General features: G+C 42.4%; 1 protein-coding gene across 1 annotated transcript in view; it reads right to left on the reverse strand.

The window, feature by feature from the left end:
* The window catches only part of Fbxw8 (F-box and WD repeat domain containing 8), a 105616-nt gene extending 80770 nt beyond the window's left edge, over positions 1 to 24846 (reverse strand). Inside the window, exons 1-2 of the mRNA XM_047561605.1 lie at positions 24459 to 24846; positions 12175 to 12279 (exon numbers count right to left, since the gene is read on the reverse strand). Of these exons, the coding sequence (XP_047417561.1) occupies positions 12175 to 12279; positions 24459 to 24776 (423 nt within the window). The 5' untranslated portion in view covers positions 24777 to 24846. The remainder of the gene's footprint in view (positions 1 to 12174; positions 12280 to 24458) is intronic.
* Between the last annotated feature and the right edge of the window lie 1763 nt (positions 24847 to 26609).

Raw genomic sequence — 26609 nt, forward strand, 5'->3', positions numbered from 1 at the left:
CAATGGTTTAGAAATGAAGAATCAGGAGGGCTTTGGAGGTCAACTGGGCACATCTCCTCACTGTAAGAAGTTTCTCACAGCTTCTAAGGAGTAGAGGCAATCCCAGAATGCTTCCGGGGAGAGCTGACCTCCCAAATCATTCTGCTGTCTCACCAGGCGGTCTAACTATCAGAATGTGATTCCTCCATTGTGCTGATTTTGCCCGTGGCCCTGATTTTGCTCTTTTGATGAAGAAAGCAATTTAATCTTCCAACACTCAAGTAGCTGATGACAGTGATCATACAATCTTTTAGCCACTTCTTCACTGATCTAAATATGACCCATGTCCTTCAACTATTTGCCTATGACTAGTTTCCATATATATCACTATAAGCCCTAATAGTTATGCATCTACAGAGTCCCTCTTCAAATAAGGTACTCAGACCCAAAAAATCCCCCATATATGGTTGTCAAGTGCCACAAACAGAAGGATTTCATCAGACATTTAGGTATTTTGTTTTTGTTTTGTTTTTTTGCAGTGCTGTGGATCTAACTCAAGCATTACACATGCCTGGCAAGCACCCTCCCACTGAGCCACATCCCCAGCCCTTTTTAGGTTTTTTTTGTTTTTTTTTTTTTGAGACAGGGTCTCAGTAAGTTGCTTTGGACCTCACTAAGTGGCTGAGGCTGGCTTTGAAATTGGCAATCCTCCTGCCTCAGCCTCCCAAGCTACTGGGATTACAGGCACACACCACTGCACCTGAGTACACCTAAATTCTTAATTTTATAAACTTCTTATCCATATTAAGTGCCACCTCATTGCCTGTCCAATGCCCCCCAACATTTTAGCCCCCTCAGATCACCTCCGAATCCTGTCATTCATTGCACTAGCTACTTCTCCCATATAAGTCCTCTGCAAAATATGATTTGTGGGCCTTCATGTCTTAATTATTTAAAAAAAATTAATCAAGATGGGGCTGAGGCTGGACAGGGTCCTGTGGCAAACCACTGGAGCCCATCCCATAACTGACACAGATCCATTAAGCAACTCACCCTGGGCAAGGCCACAGCATCAGTTACAAATCCACTTAACCACACTGTCATCCCACACTCTTCCATCTTAGCCATAAGGGCTCAGGAAACAAATCCTCATCTGATCACAAGTGGTCAGACAATAAAGAATGGAATAATGACTCAATAACACTGGAGCCCCAGTTTTGACTAGACAGAACACTGTGGTTTTATTTTTGGCATATGTGATCCACAGCTGAGCCTACCCATGACACCCGGGTAGTGTCTGTCCATCTGTCTGTGCCAGAGTGAGTCTGAGCACTAGGCAATCAAGAAGCACAGAGAGGGATGAACCAACATCAGCTGTGCTAGAGCCAGACCACAATTCAAATAGTTCCAGAGCAGAGTATATCCCCTAACAGATCTCTGGAACTCAGGATTAAATGAACCGTAAGATGAGGAGTAACTTTTAGAAATCCTCACAGGTTCTCCAAGGCAGAAAGTGCTAGCTAAATACAAAGCAGTTAACTCTGATCCTTCTTTGTAAAAATCATAAAACTAAATTTTTATAAAAATATAACTACTGAACAAGACTCAGAATAGCAAAGAAGCCATATAAATGTAGTTATTACCTTATTAAACAGACCAGAACTACCCAAAGTGTGTTCAGCAGAACAACAGCTCCCCAGTGTGTTAATAAGTTTCTTTAAAAAAAAAAAAAAAAAAAAAAAGGATTCCATGATAAAATGAGTTTAGGGAACACTAGTTTAAAGAAAACCAAGTAGGATTCTTTGCTGCAGGACTTCTCAGAGTTTTTATAGACTGACATGTGTTGCTTATGATGAGAATGTAAGAAGCTGCATTTCCCAAACTTTTTTGGTTCCTGACTTCTTCCTCCAAGGAGTATTTCAAAAGCCCAGTAACTCTGCAGGCTTATTAGTAAAGATATGAGTTGGGCACTAACTGCCTATGGGGCACCAAGACTAGCAATTCTCATCAGCTCTTAACCTAAACCTGCCATACGGAGACCTTCCGCATCCGAGACCCAACCCAGAGATGTACCCAGACTGAGGGCTGCTTCCCATAGTTGGGGAAACTACACAGGGGAAAGTCTGGTTCCTGCTGATACAGTCAGGCTGGATCAAAAGACTGAACCCAAAGAGGGACTTTTTAAATTCTGGAATCCAAAAATTAGCTACAAGGCTTTATTATTTTTTTCTTTTCTTCTCTCAGATAGAGCTTCTAAATCATCATTTTAAGAGCATGCAAATCCTGTGCTCAGTGATTACAAATTAGAAGATCCCAAGTACATTAAACATTCTGGATGAATTGTCATAAGAACTAAACCAAACATATTTCAGTCACTTTAATATGAAGAAAGTTCTCAGTGGGACTTTCAGGAAGACTCGAACATCTCAGATCTTCTATCAGCTCCAAAGAAAATGCCAAGTTGTTTTAAATAACAATCTGAAATCCGTAAAACAGGTTTAAGGACTGAAAAACTGAGAATAAAAAGTTGACATTTTGGTGCATTATCCATACCACTAACCCCAGAACTCAGTTTTATTCTGCAGAAAATAATATTCAGGATATAGTTTAATCCCTGGATAATACAACACAAAAAAACCTGTTTGAGGGATTTATAAAAGGTAGAGGCGAGACTCACTTCCAAAAAGGGATCAGGAGTGTACCCACAATTAGGTATTAAAAACATATATGTGCCAATAATTTATTTAGCAACTATAAATGGAAGGTGCTTTTCTATTTCTTTTAAAGAAAAATAACAGCCTTTAAGAATTTATTTTAATTCTGAAGAAAAAAAAATCAGCAAGTACCTAGTTAAACTTTCACAAGCGAACTTTAAAGAGTCCAACCAAAAGAAAGTCTTTCTAATTGTTTTGATTTCTTGACTTACATTAAATCTAGCAAGTTTACAAGCCTGAATTTTCCAAAGGTCCAATGGTCTTTCTTTAATACACCAGAATTGGAAAGGCCCTCCTCAGTAAAAGCCCCACTGAGTGAGCCTCAGCTGCAAGAATTTGCTAATAAAAGTGTCTCCAGCATTTTGCTTTATAGCACCACTGTGAATTGCCACATTTGAGAGAGAGAAAGGAGAGAGCACTCTTGGCTAGAAAATTAGCTGTGTTGGCTCTGCCTGGATTAAGGTTACCAACAAGGACTACAAAGGGGACACGTCATGGCTTCATCCACACCTTCTCCTATCATGTCTGCTTGGGGAGAATACACCACGTCCACAGCTTTATGTATGTTCCTTACCTCAATTTCCTCTCTTCATATTCGCAGTTGAATCCATTAGCTTCACCCCCCACAACCCACCACTGATTCTAGCCAAGGTCACCAACAATCTCCAAGCTGCAAATTCTGCAGCAATTTTTTTTTTTTTTTTTTTCTTTTTGCGGTGCTAGGGGATCGAACCCAGGGCCTTATGCTTGCAAGGCAAGCTCTCTACCAACTGAGCTATCTCCCCAACCCTCCAAGCTGCAAATTCAATGGTCACTTTTCAGTCCCTCTAATAAGACAACAGCAGCACTTAACACCTTTGATCACCTCCCCCGCCTCCCCGAAAACTTTTACCCCGTGGCTCCAGGGGTGGTCTGGGTGTTCATTCCACGTCACAGGTAGCTTCTTGTTGGTCAGCTTACCAGCCCCACCTCATCTCCTGGCCTCCCATCATCGCTGTGTGCCAAGGCTCCATCCCTGAACACCCTCCTCTTCCGACACTCACTTCCTCGATGTTTTCCTTAGTTTCCTTCCTTAAATACTGTTGATGTGCAAAGGGCTCACAAATTAACATCTCCAACCAAGAGCTCAATCATGAACTCACTCCCAGCCTCACACCTGACTGCTGGCTTCCCCTCAAACTTGCTCATGCCGGTTTCCTCCTCCTCAGCAAGAAGCAACCTCATCCTTCCAGCTGCGCAGTCCACACACCGGGAGTCTGCACTGACTTTTTTCTTTCTCTTCCCACATTTTGAACCCATCGGTAATTCTGACTCTGCCCACCTCTGCTGGTGCAAGCCTGGCCCAGACACAGTGTTCTCCCTCTGGATGATTTCGGAAGCCTTCAAAGTGGTCTCCCTACTGCTAGGTTTGTCCCCCTACAGCCTATTCTCCACATGAGAGTCAAATGATCCAATTTAAAAAGAAAGTCAGGGGCTGGAGGTGTAGGTAAGGGGCAAAGTGCCTACCTAGTATGCACAGGGCCCTGGGTTCCATCCCGGTATTGCAAAACAAATAAAATCAAAGTCAGCCCTTGTCATTCATCTTCTTAAAATACTCAAAGCCTTCCCAAGCCATTCAGAATGAAGCTTCAAATTCTTTTAGTGGGTTAAATGCCTTTCACATTCTGATCATCCCTTCTCTTACTCGCTTCCACTCGGTACAACTCTATTAGTTTCCCATGGTTACTCTAACGAACTACAAACTTAGCAGATTAAAACAACAGAGATTTTCTCTCACCGTGCTGGAGGCCAGAAGCCTAAAATTGAGGTGGTGGCTGCGTTCTTCCTGGAGCTTTCAGGGGAAATACGTTGTTATCTTTCCCAACTTCTAGAAGTCATTTATATTCCTTAGCTTGTGAGCCCTTCCTCCATCTTCAAAGCCAACAGCATGTTCTCTCTTCTCTGACTTCATGCCTTGTAAGTACATTAAGCCCACCTGGGTAACTCAAGATAATTTCCCACCTCATCTCAAGAGCCTTCACTTAATCCCATTTGCAAAGGCCCTTTACCATGGAAGCACGTTCACAGGGTCCAGGGAGGAGGATGTGAACATATCTGGAAATCCATTACACAGCACACCACAACCCAGCCACTCTGACCTTCCTGCCACCCAAAGGCTCTGCTTCAAGTGAAACTCAGCTGCTTCTGCCTCAGGGCCTCTGTCAGAGACCTGCAGGGTTTCCTCGGCCCTGCTGTCCGGTCTTTGTTCAAAGGTCACCTTCTCTATGAAGGTTTCCCTGGCCCCTTAAAAGTGCAACATCGCCTCGCTGCCTTGTTCTCCTACACTGCATGTATCTCCACCTGATATACTCTCTATTTAATGAGGTGTCTGTTCATATAATCTAAGTTCTCTGAAAAGGAGGGATTTTATTGGTGCTGTTCACTGCTCTGCTTACTGTCTAGAAAGGCCCCTGGCAGATACTAAGTCCTCGGTAAGTAATCAAATGAGATGTAAGAATAATTCCAACTTTTTAAAAACTCAACTTAAAAAAAAGGATTGCTTTCATTTTCAAAGGTCATATAGACGGCTCAGTTCCTAACATGGTTGCCCTCAACAGGTTCTGATGTTCTCACTCACAACCATTCTCTGGCTTTCTGCTTTTATTATTTTCTTCTTTGACTTTCTAATTATGGAAAATTTCAAACACACAAAAGTCAAGTGAACAGAGTAAAGAACTCCCAAGTAGCTACTACTCAGCTGGATGACTATCAATACTTTGCCATTCTTGTTCCCTCCAGTTCTAGATCTACTTTCTGGAGTTTTTTTGCCTTTTCCTGAACCCCTGCTTTAAGAAGGCAGCCACTGCGACTGCGTGAATTAAAAGTGCTTGGGTCTTGGACATACCGGGGACCTTCCACATATCTCCTTGAAAGACAAGTCTGGCAGAAAAGTGGGAATTAAGAACTGAGGGAACCCTGCCAGCAAGTGCAGATCTGCAGAATCACTTCTGCCACAAGAATCAAGGCAGCCTCGCTTGGCTATGGATTCCTGACTGTCAACACTAGGATTAGAATGCTTTAGCTGTAAACAACGCAGAACTTAGTTGCTCCTATGTGAACCTCTGGTAAGATCATGAGATCACATTTTCCTTGAAACCTGAAATATTAATCTAATATATTGAGCTTTAGTTCTAGAATTATTTATTTTGCCATCAGTTACTTCGTCCTCACCAATTTTATCATAATCTTTAGTTTTTCACCTCTATCTTCTCCTCCTTCCCTTTGTTGCTTTATGTCCATTTTTCAGTCCTTTACATGAAAAACAAGACATTGTTGCCTACACAGCTAAATTCTAAGTATTACACCTCAGGAAATACCCACAACTAAAATATATCTTTTGAAAAACTGAAAACAAAAGCAGACAAAACTTTAGAGATGGAGAACCAATCAGTGGTTGACAGGGGTTAGTGGAGGGAACAGAATTTTAAGGTCAGGGTGGTTATAAAAGGATAGCACAAGAAATCCATATGATTATACTGACTGCAGTGGTGGTCACATGAATTTACCCTTGTGATAAATCACACAGAATTAAAATAAAAAATAAGCACATGTAAACCCGGTGCAATCTGAATAAGTTTTGTGGACTGTCCCAATGTCAAATTCCTGGTTTGATATCACTCTATAATCATGCAACATATTACCAATGGAAAAAAATAGAAGGTACTATTTCTTTTGCAACATCTCATGAATTTATAATTATTTTAAAAGTTCTTAAAAATGAACATTGGTAAATACCTAAGAAGCCAACCCTATTCAGTTCCACCAGGGGTGGTGCCACATGTCTGATATCCTACCTACTCAGAAGGCTGAAGTAGGAGAATCCTAAGTTTGAGGCCAGTCTGGGCAAAACAGTGAGCCTCTGTCTCAAATATAAAAATTAAAAAGGGCTGGGATGCAGCTCTGTGGCAGAGCACTTGCCTTGCATACATAAGGCCCACAGTTCAAACTCCAATACTGCCAAAAAGTAAAAGAAAAAAAAAATTATCCATGTTGTAATATAACAGCAAGCTTACTTTTCTCATAAAAACCAAACAATTTCATAATTCTGAAAACTGACAACTCTGTCACTGTTATCCAGTTTACAATACTATCTTTTAATGTGCCAAGAATCCTGTGTACATGAAAAAGGATGAAAATTATAAGTACCAAAATCACAAAGCTGTTCAATGAAGGGTCTGTGAATGACTTTGCTTACTAACAGCCACACTGTGCTGCAGGGTGAAACCGTCCCCGAGATACTAGTCCCTTGAGGGTTAGGCAGTGATAACAAGGAGCTAGAGAGGCCAGTATCAGAAGTGCACAAGGGTCACCAAACCAGGCAGTAGGGCTTCAGTTCTGGAAACATAAAGCCTTTCAGAGCAGGAGGAGGAGGGGATGTGGAAAGGAAGCAAAGTCAAAGCAAAATCAGTTCTCCAGCAGAGTCTGTGGCATAATTAAATCTCAAAAGGCCTCCTAGTAAGGATTCCTTACTGTTAGTCAGTTACCAATTTGGCATTAAGATCTAAGCAAACAGGTTTTCTCCAAGGGCATACACATAGTTCATGATGCCAATTCCACATAACTGGTCCCATTTCATTAAAATCCCAAGGTGCCTAGATTCAGAGGAAAAAGACAGGAGGACGAGACAGAGTAAGCACCCCCCCCAAAACAAAAATCATAAAGCAGCAGGACATTCCATCCAACAGAACAACTTTTCCTCTGTTTCAAAAATAAAAACACCATAAGAAACAAATAAAAATGCTACTTACATTTATTACTTTGTAGTTTATTTTAATGATTGAAGACAAAGCCAATTCTACAAACTACTGCATGTCCATCATTATCGTCTCCCAAAGCTCTATAAAAATCCTGGCTACACGTATCGCAGCTAACTTAGTCACTGCACATTAAAGGGGCTCTGTTTAAGAATATTTTCTATTCTTATACAAGTGCCCTAAAAACTAGGCTAACATCAAAAAACAAATCCAACTGGCCAAAGAAGGAAGAATTCTGGTGGACAATTGGACCACTGTGTTGCAAATTACACTGCTCACCCTGCAGGATAATCTCACCAGCATCACCAATCTACCCTGAAACGCAGCTCCACTGTACCAAAAGGGGGATCTCTTCTTCCACTAGATCTTATCTTTCACTGATAAACTCTTTGGATGAGAAAATCAGCAGCAGATGTGAAAGCCACATGGCTTTCTACAAAGCAGGAAAGCAAAAAGCAATGTTAAAAGGAACGATTCCTTAAACAGCAGCTCACTATCAAGAATGAAGATTTTATCATCTAATGCTGACTTTGTGTAAAGCAGCTAGCTAGCTATTAGACCCTGTTCCAAGCACTTGAGCTAACAGCATCAGGCTCAAATCCAGGAGTTGGACTCTTTTAGCTACACTCTTGTTTTCAACTCTTGGGAGCAGGGCCAATGTGTAAAGTTAGAATATAACAAATCAAATTATCAAGGGGGAAGAAGACAATATAGGTTCTCTTACCTAATGCAACTGATGGCTCTGGGCACGGTTCACACTTCAGCACCTTTTTTGAGCTTCAGCTTTAAATAATTTCCATCGTTTCCTAAAGACACACACTACACATCCAAAAATATTTGCCAACAGCTCCAGTGAAGTTATACTGCAGCAAACTGGAAATCCTTTCAAACTCATACTTAAGTAGAAAAATAACTGATTAAGCAAAATGTGTCATTAAAAACCATAAACTCTCTAAATTGTCCTGTATCATGTGTTACTTCACCTAACTACCAACAACATAGCAAGTTCTAGAGTCCAAATCCAGCCTTCACTACTATCAAACGGCTTTAATATCCTGGAACTCACATTCTTGGGGTGCTTTGTATTTTAGCACACAGTCTTCTTACTGCTCAATTTTACCAAATCTTTCCACCTGGAAAATGTATCATAGAACCTAAGGATGGAAATGGCAACCACTAAACCAAGTAATTTTTTGGCAGTTAAGGAGAAAGGACAGTCCAACATCTTCCAGGGAATGTGACTGTCCAACAAAAGCAGATGATCTGCAATCATACATGCTTAAGAAAAATCAATGAAAATCCATAAATGTGATACACATGAACAAAATGAAGGACAAAATTCATATGATCATCTCAATAATACAAAAGAAAGCATAACAAAATCCAACATCTTTATGATAAAAATTCTCAAGAAATTGCGTATAGAAGGAATATACCTCAGTACAATAACAGACAAACCCACCACTAGCATCACACTCAACAGCAAAAAGTGGAGGGATTTCCCTCTGATAACCAGGAACAAGACAAGGATGCCCACACTTGCACTCAATAGGGCTGGATGTCCTAGGCAGAGCAAGAAGGCAAGAAAAAGAAGACCCCCAAATCAGAAGGGAAGAGGTGTCCTTGTCCCTGTTTACCCACAGTATGATCTTTTATGTACAGAAAACCCTAAAGACTCTAACTAAAACACCATCAGAACTAATAAAAGGATTCAGTAAAGCTCTAGGATACAAAATCAACTTGCAAAAATCAGTAGCTTTTGTGTTATGTTAACAAGGAACTGTCCAAAAACAAAATAAAGAATAATCCCATTCATAATAGCTACAAAAAAAGCAAAATACTTAGGAATAAATTCCCCCAGGAAGATTAAAGACTGAAAATTATAGAAACTGAAGGAGACAAATAAATGGAAAGATATCCTGTGTTCATAGATCAGAACAATTAATGTTGTTAAAAGATCCATTCTACCCAAGGTAATCTACAAATTCAATGCAATCCCCCTCAAAATATCAAAGACATTTTTTAAAAGAAAGAAAAAATATATACAAAAAGTGTATGGAACCACGAAAGACCCTGAGTAAACAAAGCAATCTTGAGCCAAAAGAAAAATAATGGAGGCATCACACTACCTGCCCTAAGAACATACCACAAAAGCCAGGCACAGTGGCAGCCAGCCTCAGCAGCTGAGAGAGGTTCTAAGTAACTCAGTGAGACCCCATCTTGCAATAAAAAGTAAAAAGGGCTGGGGATATGGCTCAGTGGTTAAGCAGCCCTGGTACTGTACACACACACACACACACACACACACACACACACACACCATAAAGCTACAGTAATTGAAACAGTATAGTACTAGCATTAAAAACAGATACACAGACCAACAAAACAGAACAGAGAGCCCAGAAATAACTGGTTTTCACTTAACTGGTTTTCACACAATGGGGAAAAGAGTCTAATGATTCACACTGGGAAGACTGAATATCCACATATGGAACAATGAAATTAGGATCTCATACCCACATACCAAATCAACTCAACATGGATTAAAGTCTTAAATGTAAGGCCTGAAATGATAAAACTACTAGAAGAAAACTCGAGAAGAGCTACATGATACCCAGGCAGGCAATGATTTTTTTGGATATGACCCAAAAGAACAGCCAACAAAAGCAAAAAGATAAACAGAATTAGAACTAAAAAGCTTCTGCCCAGCAAAGAAAACAATCAACAGAATGAACAGACAAACCCCTATGGTATAAGAGAAAATATCTGCAGATCACACATCTGATAAAGACTATCCAAAACATCTACGGACCTCAATAATCAGAGAACAAATAATCTGATTAAAAAAAAAAAAAGCACAATACCTGAATCGACATCTCCCAAAGATAGACAAGTGGCTGACAGGAATATAAACATCACTAATCATGAGAGAAATGCAAATTAAAACCCAAGGAGACATTACCTTCCACTGTCAGAATAACTATTATCAAAAAAGCAAAAGCAGGGCTGGGGAGATAGCTCAGTTGGTAGAGTGCTTGCCTCGCAAGCACGAGGCCCTGGGTTCAATCCCCAACACCGCAAAAAAAAAAAAAAAAAAAAAAAAAAAAAAAAAAAAAAAGGCAGCAAATGCTGGAGAGGATGTGAAGAAAAGGGAAGCCTCAAACACCACTGGTGAGAATGTAAATTAGTATAGAAAATTGGCGGTTTCTTCCAAACAGCAAAACTACAACTATTACATGATCCAGTTGTTCCGCTGCTGGAAATAATTCCAAAGGAAAGAAAATCAGTATGTGGAAGAGACAGCTGCACTCCTGTGTTCGCTGCAGCATATTCACAAGTCAGGACGGAATGAGCAGACGACTGGATAAGGAAAATGCGGTGCATGTGCACAATGGAACAGTATTCAACCTTAAAAGAAGAAAATCCTTCTATTTGTGACATGAATATGTCAAAGGGCATTATGTTCAATGAAATAAGCGAGGCCTAGAAAGACAAATACCACATGATCTCACATATATTTAGAATCTAAAAAAGATGAATTCCTAGTAAATTCTGCTGCTAGAGACAAGAGAAGGGTTGCAAGCAGGGATTCAGAAGTTGGGGAGATACTGGTCAAAGAATATAAATGTCAGAAAAGAGGAATAAGTTTAAGAAATCTATAAGAGATCTATCACACAACATGATGGTTATAGTTAATAACAATGTATTGTATATTTGAAAAGCCCTAGAGAACACATTTGAAATGTTCTCACCACAAAATAACAGGTATGTTATACATAATGATACATATGGCAATTAGCTTGACTGAGCCATTCCACAATGTACAGATTGTACAAAATAAATACGATGTTTATCAATTGAAAAGATGAATTTAAAAGGATAAAGAAAAATCAATTATATAACTCTCAGCCAAAACAATGCCAACAACAGAACAATTTTAGTGGCATAAACACTTGCCTCTCAAAGTGTGGCCAAAGCTAACTGATGACACCTGGTTACAAATGTAGACTATCAGGCCCCTCCCCAGACCTCCTTAATTCAAATATGTGTACTACAGATACTCCCCCATGATGCATGCACACAATGAAGCTTGGCCGAGATGATTATCTCCCAGCAATTCACTCCCTGGCATATGCCCCAGAGCCAGCATTGATGGGTGACACTGATCTTCAATTCCCTGATGGGTCTCAGTTTTCACACACCTCTACCTCACCGAGTGGGATGCTGGTGCTTACAAAGGGCAATTTGGACTATATGCCTAAAACATGACTTCACTGTTCTGTCCCAGGACTGACCCTCAGCTCCCACCCTAACAAATGACCTGATTTAATCAAGGGCTCACATCTTTGCACTAAAAACTGTGAGCACATTAACAGCACAGGCTAGCTCAATAAAGGCTGAGCCCAGAATTGTCAGCCTTGAGCTCAGTGCCACAGGTCAGTCATAACTTAGACTGCAGGGAGAAGAGAGCTCTTGAGCTGACAGTCACAGAAAGACAAACACCAAGTGGTGACATGCAGCAGAGTCCTTTAAGTTCAAGGCTGTCTTCCTTCAAGTAAAGTTGCTATGCAGTTCACTAATCCTGTAAGGTTTGTAACTCTATAAAGTGAGTTTCTGTCAGCCAGGGGCTTCCTACACTTTAACCACACACTGAAGAAAATGTAAACAACTGTTTAATGACAGCTTACCTGTGCACACCTTCCTAGTTCTTTCCTGTTCAGATACTGAAATATATTGATTGCCAATTCATAAGGCAGTTGGATATCAAAGAAGGGCACATCGTCCATTTCATTCTGAGGAAAAAAAAGAAACAAGCTTATGATTCTGAGATTTGAAAATAACTCACACTTTCAGGTCTTTTAAGTTACCAGAGATATTCTTAGGTGGTGACAAGAGAAATAAGGCTGTTTCCCAGAAGGGAAGTGCTCTATTTCACAAAGAAGTCATAGAACTAACTCAGAACTTGCCAGCCATTCTCAATTCTCTGACTCCCACAAACCTACCCTCCTCACATACATTTGCAAAATCCACACAATTTCCCATAATGCTCTAAAAAGGAGAAACAGAGGTGCTATGTCCTGGGATACACTACAGGAATAGTTGCAAAGGTTTGTGGAAAGCCTCCTGCCTTCTAAGGAAAAGTGAGTAGCAGGTGTCCAAGAAAGTGAGCCTGGAAGTCAGGGAAGCCACCCCTCCTCCCAAGGCAACTGCTACCCCCCCATACCTCAGAGGGGGTGCGCACCCACAGCTGGAGAAATGCTGACCTGGGTCACTAAGGCGTTTTCAAACCAGGAAAAGAATAGGGCAGTGACCATGAGCAAAAAGTAAACAAGAACAACCCTGCTCTGCACAGAGAGGCCATCGAGAGGTTTCCAAATGCTCCTGGGCTTATGCTGGTTAACCTGAGCGAGCCAGTGCAAACAAAGCAGTTCTTCTTCAGTGTCATTTATTAATGCAGAGAAATGAGAGCTCACCCGCCTTTGGGTAAGCAATTAGAGATGAGGTAACAGCTTCAGCTGGAGATAAGGCTGTCATGACGACCCTGGTGGCACAAAGCAATACGCGCGAGAAACAGGAAAAAGCCAAGTGTGCATGTGTGCCCCTCTGCCTGTTCCCAAATCCACCTGCCAAAGCTCACTGTGGCATGGTATGTGCCTTGCAAAGCTAGGAAAAGCTGTGTTCTTTGTCCCAGCAGAACTCGCTTAATAAAATTCATTTTTAATAAGCTTTGGCTGACATCAGTGACTTATTGGTTGCCGGCAAATTGTTAATTCACCACTCAAATACAACATTTTTATGTATTGTGAGACTGCAGTCTCAAAATAGTAAAGAGTCTCAGCATTGTTAATGGAATGTGAGAGCTAATTTAGACCCTACCACGATTCAGAATAAAGATTGTTCTGGAATTGTATGTCTACTCATCTAAGAGTCTCAGGGCTAAGGAAACTCTAGAGCATAAGGAAATGTGGTGTTCAACTGCAAAAACAGAGCAAGGCGAAGCATGAGGGCCAAAAAAGCTCTCTAGAGGAAAAAGAGTGAGAGCTGATGGTCCTCTGTGGACAAAGAAGGAACAGAATGTTAAATCAGGAGAGAAATGCTGGCCACAGACAAAAACAGGAAAAAATCTGCAAGGGTAATTGGAAGGCACAGGGTCTTTGCCTAGGAAAATAATGGAAAGTCATTGGTCTCACATCAGGCGAGGTCCCCTCCCGCAACTAACTGGCTTCACGCATCCCAGATACAACTGGAGACCCCCACCACCCATGGGGGGAGCCACAGCCGGTCGGGAAAGCACACACAAAACGAGCCTGCCACGCACACCCCTGGACTTCCTCCTGCTCTCCCCTTTGGATTATTCTGACTGTGATGAGGTGGAAAGGCCTAGTTTGCCCACTTGGTAAAGAAACAAGAGAAAAATGTTCCTTATCCTCATACATAAAGAAAAGGTGAAGGAAAAGCCCCCATTGTTCAAACTGAAGTCTCCTTTAGTGACTTGCCAGGCCTTGCTTTCTTCAGCAGGCCCTATTTGGAACACTCCAAGACCTCGTTTTTGGACTTGATATTCTGACAAGGCATGAGACACCATCATCTTTGTTTTTATTCTGGTGCAGAAAAGTCACACTTTTTGTGGCTGGAGCTTCTGTCTTATGTCCCTACAGTTGGTCTATTCGCCATCCTCATCCTGAAAGACAGCCCCTCTATCCTAGCATAAGCCCAACCCTGCTGTGGTCCTTTGTAATCCCAACCAAGATCATCTCTGGGATGCAGCAGGGTCTTGGAGGTTCAGAGCAGATTTCAACTGGTGATAAAGCTGGTTGTTACCTTACTGGTCAAGCCAGCAGTCAAACTGCATCTGAACTTCCTCACCTGTAAAACAGACACAGTATAACCACCCTATGAACATGTTACAACAAACAAAATGAGATAACACATGGAAAGAGCTTGGCACCCAATAAATGACTGAATATTGCTATTCTCTTTCCTTGAGGGCCTTTGTTTGTTTCTTCCCCCTCCCATGACAGCTTGTTTACCTGTTATATTACTGTCATACTATAAGCAGATGACAATCAATTAGAGGAGTAGCAAAAGGCTGGCAAAGCAGAGGTCAGGTTACTCAGGAGTCTGAACACAAAGTATGCATACAATAGGGATTCTCCGAGAGGACTTTGTGAAACAGTCAACTTTAAAAGGGCAATTGCCCCTTAAGACTCAGGAAAGCTTTGCTCTGGTGCACACTGGATGAAAAGGATGCACTCCCCAGGCTGCAGGTGACCAGGAAGTAGTGTTAAGGCCACTACACAGACGATCGGTCAGATGCTGCACTGGTCTATTAATGCAGCACACTGGTCTGTGATGGATCATTTCTAAGTCCTGGGGAGCAACCACTGTTTCCAAAGCACTACACTGTAATTATGTAAATACCAACATTCCAAACTTTTTAAAAATTCCTGTGCTGTTAGAATTACATCTAAACTCTAAAACTATTGATCATCAATCCAAAACAGATCAGATCCCAGACTTTCATGTAAATAACCTTCCCTGTTGCTTTACTGACTGTAGAACGGCAGGAGGAAAAAAGAAACCAATATAGGAAGATCCATATCTTAAGAACTATGTAGCTGGGTGGGGTGGCACACACCTGCAATCCCAGTTACTCAGAAGGCTGAAACAGGAGGATCACAAGTTCAAAGCCATCTGGGCAACTTAGACCATGTTTAAAAAAAAAAAAAAAAAAAAAAAAAAAAAAAAGAAAGAAAGAAAAAGAGGCTGGGAATAAAGCTCAGTGGTAGATCTAGCACATGTCGGGTCCTGGGTTTGATTCCCCACTACAGAAAAATATGTAAACCCACAAGGTCAGAAAATCAAATGTTGAAGCTTCACGCTGCACAAGACATTCATTCAATGGCTCTTGTGGGGGATGCTGCGATTCCCCCTTAATATGTGAGACCCTCATTCTCCCTGGTGAAAGTGCTGCCTGCCAATGGTTCATGGCTGAGTCCTTCCTAGACACTGCCCTCAGCCAAAGAAACATCTCTCGGAGGGCAGTCTGCATCTGCTGACTAGTCAGTGCCTGTACACAAAGGCCTGGCCCCATTGCCTCGAAGCTGGACCCCTCTGAAAGACCAAGCCACCAAACCACCTACAGGGAACATCTGTCTTTTTTTTTTTTTTTTCCCAAAGCAAAAGAAATGACCCAAGGTGGTCTTATGTCCAATACATCCCCAAGGTTCCTGTGTACAATTCCAGAGACATTAGTCTACGTAAGCTACTTCCCACTCAAGGAGGTATACTGGAAAGCAGGTGAGAATAATGTCATTATACCAGCCTACTAGGGTAGACTAAAGTTTAAGTAAATGATTCATAAACCTCTATCTGTTATTATTAGTAACATACCACTTGGGAAACAAGATTGAGTTATGAGCATGTGGTTGAAAACAACTCTTTTATAGTGTGCATGACTTAACAAGGACAGGAAGCCACGTCCTGGACCAAGGCTGTAGCCCTGTAACCACGGAAATTCTCCTAGCTGTGGCGGGGGTCTGAAGCACTCAGACTAGTGCTTCCCTCAGTTCGTAGATGTAAATAAAAAATACTACTTGCTCCTAGTGTGCAGAGAAATTCCTTGTTATCTAAAAGATAACTATCACACTACCACCTAGACTACTGTGAAGCACACACCACTCGAAGAGTTTTGAGCCACATTGTCAGTTTGGTATCTATTCTGACTTAAAAACATGAAAATGGACAACCTCTGCATTTCAGAAAATATTCTAAGAAAGAAATTAAAGATATTGGAGGGCTGGGGATACAGCTCAGTGGTAGAGTGCTTATCTACCACATTCGAGGCCCTGGGTTCAATTTCCAGCACCGAAGAAAACAAAAAGACATTGAAATTATTAATATAGGAGAACTAGTCACTCTATAAAAAAAATCAATGTGACTACACTGATAATGTAATACACTAATAATTGTGCACTAGTTTAAGAGCTCCCGTCAATGTGAGACTTGCCAAATTTACGCTCTACAGACTGTAGAACGGCTCTAGAAGACCAACAAATTCAAATTAACATTCTTTCAAATTTAAGGAAAAATGTCTTTTTGATAAAATACAACCTGGTTTTCAATGCTTTAACCAATGGTTTATTCTCTTACCATTCTTGGTGACTCTTGTCCTGTATTACACATCAAAATAACCCACAGAGGTGTTTTTTGTTTTGAATACGAAGAACCCACCCAGACCTACTGCCCCAAAATTTCAGGAATGGTGCTCAAGCGTTGCTTTCTCAGGTGTTCCTAATGCACATTAAAGCCACAGCCCCAAATCACAGCAGATTACAGTCAGTCTACCCCCTTTCCCAAACAAGGGGAACACAGGCACACACAAGGGTAATGTTACTTTGTTAATTTGAGGTCAGCCAGTACCAGATCTTCCCAAAGTCTACTGGGCTTACTCCAAAAATGCTGAGAGAAATTGCAAAGAGATCCGTCCCCAGGGAGACTGGTCTGCACCCTATGTGCTAATGTAAGACTGATTCAGTAAATGGACTGGTTTTGGGCCTTACTGTTAGAAATTTAATCTGTCTGCTCCTGTTTAATAGAAGAAGGGATAATTACTAAGAGCCAAATCAGTACAAAGTGAAGAAACTGAATTAAGGTTTTTGTTCTCAATGTGTATCTTCAGGGCAAACAACAGGAAGCGCTCTCTAGGTGGTGTTCTGAGAATCTGAGAAAAAAAAGCACTTCAGGTTGGAATAAGAGATTTGCAAGAACATTTCTACTAAATCTGTGATGGAAAGGAGACCGTTTCCAAGAGGAGTTTATCTCGACTCTCCAGGTAACACAAAAGCTGAGCACGGTAGACCTCACAATCTCAATCAGAAGGAATGGAGGCGTTCCAGTTTCACCTGTGTCTTCCTTAAGCAGAAAAACATTAGCTGATGGAAGGTGTCTGAAACACTTTCAAAATAAATAGGCAGCCATTTTGTCTTAAAATTGCATATTCTTACATACACAAAGAATTTCTGAAGTACACCAAAATGTGAACTGCAGTAGTCTGAGTAATGACGTTAGATTTTTTTTTCTTCTTTCATTCTTCTAAAGTTCCTAAATATTTCTTTAGTAGCATGCTGTACATTTTGAAAGTAGGATAATTCATGTTCCAAATATGATCTGAATTCAGGGACATGCCCAGTGTGGAGGGAGGGGAGGTGCTGTTAGCAAATGTATAAGGGCAACCGCACTCAAAGAGCTAAAATCTTTTATAGTGATAAATCATCGTCATGTAAAGCAGAATAAATACACAAGACTACAAGAGGCAATATAGATAGTTCCCTAAGGTATTCCACAGTTCATTAGTAAGTCAGCTATTTAGAACTTAGAAATCATTTCTCCAAAGAAACAATGCTATAAAGAGAGGTTAAGCTCCCAAGCAGTCCACGAAAAGCCAATTTATCTCTTAACGTTGAACCTAATGCCCATGCCTAGCTGTAAGAGCAAAAGGTATGTGATAAATGTCTGCTGATCACATGTGCAAACAACCAACTATATCGCCAAATCTAACCAGACATGGTAGATGAACAAAAAATGTCTGCAATTTATTTTTTAAAACGGGAATAGGCTTTCCCACTCTGAGACACATTCTCATTCACCACCTACTGGTATGACTTCCCCCGGCACTCTGGCAAGGGAGGGAGGTGGAAAATGCCAATCTAAAGGATTTGGGGAATGAGTGCTGGGGGGAGTCCCAGGACACTGGTTGTGGCAGTAAAGGAAATCAGTGTGAAACTAAACAGCCAGACCTCTGCTTTCCAAGCTCCCCGCCGCCCCACAGTCTACACTGGATCCCAGCTTTGGGACACAGCAAGGAGAGAGTCAGAGGGGAAGAGGAGATCCCATCGGAAGCTTCTGGTCCCAGAGTCATACTGTTTGTGGGTATGAATTTGTTTGGCGAAGTCACGCCCACCATCAGGATCAGATGTGTGATTTGGGGGGACCAGTGTAAAACAAAAACGTAGGTTGCCTTAGTCAAAAACAACTAAGAACTTCAAGACAACACAGAGCATTAAACCGAGCACAGGTGCCTCTGCGCGCAAGGTCCTTCAGTCACTTCCAGGCTGCACGACCAGGAGGCTGCTGGCTCTGGTCACTGTGAAACCTTTGCACCTGCTGTTCTCTGCCTGGACTCGCCTCCCCACATCTCTGCATGCCTGCTCCCTCACTTCCTTTAGTCTTCCATGAAAAGTGACCTTCCCAAGAAAGGCCATGCTGGACAGCACCATTAAAATTACAGCCCCAACCCCACCAGTCTCACTCTAGTTCCCCGTCCACTTTATTCCCAGAGCATGTACTCCTTGACAACTACCTGTCCACTGTCTAGCTCCCTCTTTCCTGGAATGTAAGCTATAAATTTTCTGTCTTGCTCCCTGCTGTATCCTTGATGCCTGAGAATAGTGCCTGGTACTAAGAAGCCACTTAATGAATATTGTGGAATGAATGAACCCATGATGCTTCCAGTCATCAGAACCTTCCAGTGAAAACATGACCTAAGTTACAAGTTATATATATACGTAGACTACTTCAAATACACTAAGTAGAGACCTGCAAATTGATGAGAAATGCATGACACTGACAATAAGACTTTTTTAGTTAGAGGAGTGGAGAAATTTGAACTGGAGGGATCAGGGAAAATTAACACGGGAGACAGGAATTCAAGCTGAGTCTTAAAAGGAAGGCAAAGGGCAGTAAAGAGGAAGGGGAGTCATTCCAGGGATACCCGTGCCCGACTCCACACCAGGAGAAAACCAGTCAGCAGCAGGGCCTGCATCTGAATGCTGGTCCATCAGTGCTAGAGCCCAGGACCACGCCCAGCCTGTGCTGGCTCCATTAATGTCGTTCTCTTAGTTAGAAGAGGGGGCTCTCCAAACACAAGAACCGTACCAATTCTGTTTAATGGCCATGCCCCAGCACCTAGCTGATCAATAAGTATACAGAGTCTGGATGAAGAGAAAGTAGTCCTACAGTGCTGCTCCAAACTGCCACCTAAAGTGGATATCGGTAGTGGCCGTTGTTGCCTGTCCCACATTCATTTTCTCTCTCTTCCCACTCAATCTGATTTAAGTGGGACTGACCCCACCCTTATCTTCAGGAGTGGGCACCAGATGCAAGCTCAGACAATTTTAAGCAGAGACTGGCTCCAAATTGCTCACATGACCCAATTTGGACCAATAAGAACTTAGCTCGTGATTTCTGTTGCATACAACAGAAAACAGACATGCTGCTCTCTCCCTGCATCGCCAAGCAGGTAGAATGTAAAACTGCAGACGCTGGTGGCCATTTTGTCCCCAGTGTGGGAGAGACTGCTATAAAACCAACGAAAGGAAAGCAGCACTAAGAGGAGAGGTTTCCAGTCACATTATGTGAACATCCAGAACAAGCACAACCACCTGGAATTTTGAGTCACATAAATCGACAGATTCCAGTTTAAGTCAGTTTGAGTTGGGTGTTTTTGCTCTGCAGCCCAGAGATCTGATATGCCACCTAAATAAAAATGGGACCAAGTAATCATTCTCAAGGGGCTCCACTATTCTCTGAAATTTGGACCAGAGGTATACCATTTCTTCCCTCAGTTTAACCATATATTATCAAGTGCCAATTTAGATATTCCTAGCTCCTTACCTAAACGGAGATGGCTTCGAAGAGCACTTATTAAAAGCCTCAGGTGTGGTGGCACACACCTGTAATTCCAGCTATTCAGGAGGCTCACAAGTTCAAGGTCAGTCTAGACTGTCTCAAAATAAAAGGATGGTGGATATAGCTCAGTGGTAGAGAGTCCCTGGGTTCAATTCCAAGTACTTGCAGAGAGAGAAAGAAGATCAGGCTCAGGAGGGGTTATTTCTAAATTTCACTCCAGCTGTGCTTGTCCATCAAAGGTTCTGGCCTATTTCGAGCCAGACAACACTCCAAGGGTATTCAACTGCTCAACAAAAGGCAACTCAACTTTTGGTTGATAACTTAGTTGCTTTCACTCTAATGATGATACCAAAGACTGAAGTGGAAAAGACTAACCAAAACCACAACAGGATGCACTAGTAGAAGTCAGTTGCTGAAGGTTAGGGGAGTGGGTTACCAGATTTCTATTTCTCTTTCACGACAGCTACGTCAGTCTCTGGGAACGGTTTCTGGGAAGTGCCAATGGAACATAATCTTCCTTCTCAGGAGTCAACCAAAGACCACACAATGTGTCCTATGAGGGCACATGGCAAAGACAGATCCAGCCAGTCAGATTTGGTTTAACCTGCAGCATTAGAACTTAGGACCTTACTACTTTGTCGTATTGGCTACCAACAATTACAACTGGAAGAGCTGGTCAGATAGATTATTATAGTAACAGCCCCGCATCTATGCAAGTCTCCCTGATCCAAGCACTTAAGTCCACACCGATGCTGGGCTTGGCCATGTGACTTGCTTTGGCCAACGTGGTAATGACCTAGGCAGAGACATCAAAAGCACTTGAGCTTACCCTCTTGCTGGCCCATGAGGGGTTAAAGTGATGGACAACAAGACTCATAACCCAGACACACACTCACAGTCAACAACTAGCCAACTCCCAAAAGTAAGCTGCCTAGGTGACCAGCAGCTAACCTCAGATGTATGAATGAGCCCACCCACATTAAAGCCAAACTGCCACCCTGCAAGCAAAAAAATTAGCTAAATAAAGTTGTTTTAAGCCAACTTCTTTTTTGTTTTTTAATGCAAGAAAAAGTGAGAAAGTTCACATAATACTACATTATTTCCAATTATTATAAAAAGCAATCTAAAGACCTTCCAACACTAGGACCCCAATCCTACAAGGCAACCACCAGCTGGGCAGTGGCTAACACCCTTAGCCCAGTCATAACATGTGCTTTACGGTTATCACTCTATCATCTCACCCCCACTGGGGTCAATTCAGTTGTCTTATGGCATCTCAGCTGGGAGTTATTTTATTTATGGTAAAGAAAGTTAAATACTATCTTCCACACATCCAAGTTACTATCAAAAACGAGAAGCCAGTACAACTACTTCAGAAAAGGTTGTCACCTGTATACCTTATGACCCAGTAATTCCACTTCTTGGTGAATACTAGAAACCATACACAAATGTCCCAAAAGATGTGCAAAATGTTCATAGCAGTACTATTCCCAATAGCCCCAAGCTGGCTCTTAACAAACTAGTTATCAATAATACCCATCAACAGTAGCATGAATAAGTAAAACGTGGGATATTCACAGAGATCGATCTCATAATGCTATGCAGAAGAACCCAGGCATAAGAGTAGATGCAGTATGATTCCACTTAAATGTAGTTCAAATGTGGTGTAGAAGTCAGGTGAGAGGTTACCCTGAGGGGGAAGAGAACACGGAGGCGAGAGATGCTTCTGTCAGGCTGGGGATGCTGTTCTGTAATCTGCCTGCTGCTTACAGGCATACAAACACTCTTCAAAATGCATCAAGCTGTGCAGTTATGATCTGTTAATTTGTACACTTCAAAGTGTGATCAAAAAAAAACTTTTAAAAGTGAAAAAAACAAAATGGAGAGCCATATTTCAAGAAAGATAATTCCTACCCTGATATGTTTAATGTCAGCTGCCACCATGAAACAAATCTTACCAAATTATGGTAGAATCTGGAAAAAATACACAACGAAACGACTAAAAAAAAGATACTACTAGGGGAAAAAAAGGATTGAAGAAGTAATATCTAGCCTGCTTCACTCAGTTACCTTAACTGTCACTGATACAGCTCCCAGTCACTGATACAGGAAGCTAAGCTTTTTCTGTAAATCTTAACATCAGTCCTCAGACCAAAGATACTGGATGGGTTTACTGACCCTTAACAGCCAAGGTACTTTCCTAATGCTTAGGTTCCAAGTGGGGCTGAAAAAGGCCACCGAAGAAGGTTACTGGAAGAACTGAATGAAGTCTCTTAAACCTTAAGACAGCACCAAAAACCAGGACTGGGGATGTGGTATGGTAGTCAAGTGTCCCTGAGTTTAATCTCTAGTACCATAAAAAAAAGCACCAAGGAGACAGTACACAAGCGGGTAATGAACAATTGCTTCTTTGTAGTGATGTTACTGATGACTGTGATGTATTTTTTAAAAATGAAAGATGCCCCAACTTTGGAGGCTGCTCATAGCAGAGCCTCACCTAATGTGGTGACTATGAAGGGAACAGAGAAGCCCACCAGGTCTCATTCCAGGGAGTTAGAGCAGGCCTTTTTCCAACTACACGTTAAATTTAGATTCTGATGTGACCCCTGGATCCTTCCTGGATCCAGAAGCAGGGTCCTTCCTTCTTAGGATACTTATTTCTCCACTATTCTTGGAACCACTATCTATAACTATTAGAGCTGGAAAGTCTTAAGAATCCGGATTTAAGGTCCAAAGGAAGAAAGAACAATGTTTCAAATGTGCCTGATCATTCTAATTATCATATTTGGGACACTCTTCCCTGGCTACTGATTCAACAGGACCCAGAACCTGTATTTCAACAAGGCCTCAGGCAATCCTTAAGCAAACTCAAATTTAACCTGGTAAAATTGAGAAGTCAAAAGGGTGCCACGCCTATATTCCCATATATGGGGAGCCTGAGTCAGGAGAATAACAAATCAGCCTCAGCAACTTAGCAAGTGGCTAAGCAATTCGTTGAGAATCTGTCTCTAAATAAATTATAAAACAGGGCTGGGGATGTGGCTCAGTGGTTGAGTGGCTCTAAGTTCAATCCCTGGTTACCCCCCCCACACACACAAAAAAAGACCTTGATCTAAATTCAATCCCCAGAATATGTCAGCTGGGTAACCCTGGGCAAATCACAGAAAAATTTGAGTCTCTTCATTTGTAAAAGGAGAGTTAATATCTACCTCACAGGATTGTTGTATTACAATCAAGGCAGAGGGGCTGGGGTTGTGGCTTAGTGGTGGAGCGCTTGTCTAGCGTGTGTGAGGCACTGGGTTCAATTTTCAGCACCACATATAAATGAATAAAAAATAAAGATCTATCAACATCTAAAAACATAAAAATAAATAAAATTAAGGCAGAGCACAGAAACAGACTCTTGTTTAAAAAAACAAGTTATTAATGTTATTTGAATAAAACTACACACTACATAAAGATAAGCCACTTCGGTTTTTGAAACAACTCCTACTACATAATGATTCCCAAATGGAAAGCTTTATAAGTTTTTTTTTTGTTTTTTTGTTTTTTTTTTTAACATCATGTAAATCAAACTATTAAAGTTAATGCCTCTCCCAATTCTTAACCTGGGAGCCCTGGGTAAGTGCCAGGTGACCTTGACTCTATCACTTGGTGAAAGAGGTCATTTTTACGGTGGGCCTCCAGATTCTCCAAAGGATCCATGCCCCCTCAAAACAACCTCCATCCTAATGATACTGCCTAAAGGATTCTTTCTCCTCCTACCCCTTTTTTCTTCTGCTTTAATTTTTTGAAGTTAGAAAAAAAATAAAATACAGTACACAGAGAAAAGCTAAAAGTAATTCTTTCCTATCCATATCCTAGGCCCTCTTTCTCCAAAAACCACCTTTGTTAAAAAGTTTGGGTATGCACCTTCTTCAGTTCTCAAACTCATATTGACATTTTGGGCCAATAATTTTTTTGTGGGTCTATTCCCTGCATTGCAAGATGTTTACGAGCAAACACTGCATGCCCAGTACCTTGCGCGCACATACGCGCGGAAGCACCCCAAAGTGTCTGAAGACACTGACAAATCTGGGGGATAAAACAGCCCCGGGGTGGGAACTACTTCTTCCATGGACACCCTATGCACGCACGAACATAGGTGTGCACACGACTACTCTTTTTTATTTTATTTTTTCCAATTGGTGGCCCACAGAGAAAGTTGCTTTCCAACTCATCGAGCCGTTTGTTCGGAGGCGGGGGCCGGCCCGGGCCTCGGCAGGAGGCGACCGCCACTCACCAGGTCGCGGATGAGCTGATCCACCAGCTGCTCCCCGCCCCCCGCGCCTTCGCGGACGGGAGGGGAGCGGGAACGGCTCGCCGCGTCCTGCCTCTCGGCCCGGGTCGCCCGCACCGCCGGGGGCCGCCCCGCGCCCTCCAGGAGGCCCTGGGCCAGCGCCAGGTACCCCGAGGCCTGCTCGCCGCGCCCCGGAGCCACGTCGGCCCGCCGCGGCCGCCGCTCGGCAGCCTCGGGTCGCCGCCGCTTCCTCTGCGCCTGGGCCTGCGCCAGCTCCTCCTGCCAGCACCGACGGAACTCCTCCAGGCTGTGGTCGTCCATTGCCGCTGCTCCGTACCCTCCGGAGCCTCCGCGTCGCCCTCAGCGCCGCCAGGTGCCACGGGACAGTCCCTCCACGGGAAGTGTCCGCCGCGGCCGGAAACCGGTGCGGCTGCGGCTCTTAGGTTCCGGGAGGCTGCCACACCCCTGTCACGCCCCTCGCTCTGCCCCGGGTGCACGGGCACCATGCACCTAGCTTGGGCTTTTAACTATGAGTGACGTTTGCCAAGGTCAGGCTTTGCGCCAAGCATTTCCCTTCATTTAATAAACATGCATTAAATGACTACTTCATGCCAGATATTGAGAATTTATAGCATGTAAATCTTCCCACCACCATCCCCTCAAAATCCCTTTCTTTTTTGGATTTTTTTTTTCCCTGTCTTTCCTCCCGCCTTTTTTCCCCCTGTCTTTTTTTGGGCGGGAAGATTTAAACAATTATAAATTTGAATCAGAGAGAGGTTTTATGAAGGAAAACGTTAAGCCAAGTAATAAAACGTTTGACACCGGTCGGGGATTGACGATGGAGAATAGTTGAAGTCCTCTCTAAGGAGATGTCATTTAAACTAAGAGCTAAATAAGGAGAAAAAACAGCCATGGGAATATCAGACCTCAGGAGAAATTTCCAGAAGGAACTACAACTCCAAGGGCAGTTAGGTGTAAAAGAAATGTCCCACGATGTCATTCCATCTTGAAAATGCTTTGCTCCTGCCTTTTTCTCCCCACTGTGACCTAGTCAACACCTGCACATCTTCCATATGTAAAGGCACACCTCACTTGATCTTGCAACCTCTGCTAAAAAAAATAAATAAATAAATAAATAAATAAAATCAGGCCTCTCCCTGCCATTCATTTATAGCATCCTGTATTTCTCATTAATAATAACAATGCAATTTTATAATTTTATATTTGTGTGATTACAAATCCCTTCCTTCCTTCTAGATTGACAACTCTTAACTCAGAAGCTGGTGATTAGTAGGCACTGAATAAGCATGCACTGAATGACTGGCAACCCTTTAAGATGAGTTATTGTTCTCACTTTACGGATGAGGAAACCCAAGTATGAAAAATGGAGAAACTTGTCGGAAATCACATAGGTGGTGATTTGCAGAACCAGGATTCTAATTTTTTTTTTTTTTTAACTCTAGACCTCACCTGTGAATCATTAAGTCACTCAGCCCACATCCCTAAGCCAGCTAGGAACCAAGTGGCTACCTCTGGTTACCATGACTTTTCACTGTAATGTTATCAATTCTCAGCCTTGGCTCCAGGGTCAGATAAACCAATCCCAGCACCCTCGTTCACTCACATCCTACTCTTTCAGCACTTCCACTCCTACGAATTTAAGAATTAATCCTAAAAGAAGAAAATCGAAGGGGATCCAAGATAGCGGACTAGAGGGAGGATGCGTTCCTTGTCACTCCGTAACTCCCGTTTCAAGCAGAGGATATCTGTTTCTTGGTGAGGCAGTTTTTGCTGTTTATCGATCCCCTGGTGTTTACCCCATTTGTCTGCTGTGATCACCTGCAGTCTGCCAGCATATCGACACCTTTTTTGAGTGCAGATTGCTCACTGTCAGGCGCCTGTCATCCGCCATTTGCCTGCCTCTCACCTGTCCATCGCCTGCCTTACACCTTTCCATCACCCAACGCACAAGGTTCACCTCCCGATCGTCCGACAGCAGTCAGCAAACTGATTGCCGACTGCCAGTGGAGCACCAGCTGCCTGCTGCTGCCTGGAAGTTCTCTGTCACAGTACCTGCAGATTTGATTACCCGTGGCTGCGGCCATTTTGAGACAACAGCCAGGCCCCGTAGGACCCCTGGCCGGACTGACTGAG

This window comes from Sciurus carolinensis, chromosome 8 (genome assembly GCF_902686445.1).
Source record: "Sciurus carolinensis chromosome 8, mSciCar1.2, whole genome shotgun sequence".
Taxonomy (NCBI): Eukaryota; Metazoa; Chordata; class Mammalia; order Rodentia; family Sciuridae; genus Sciurus; species Sciurus carolinensis.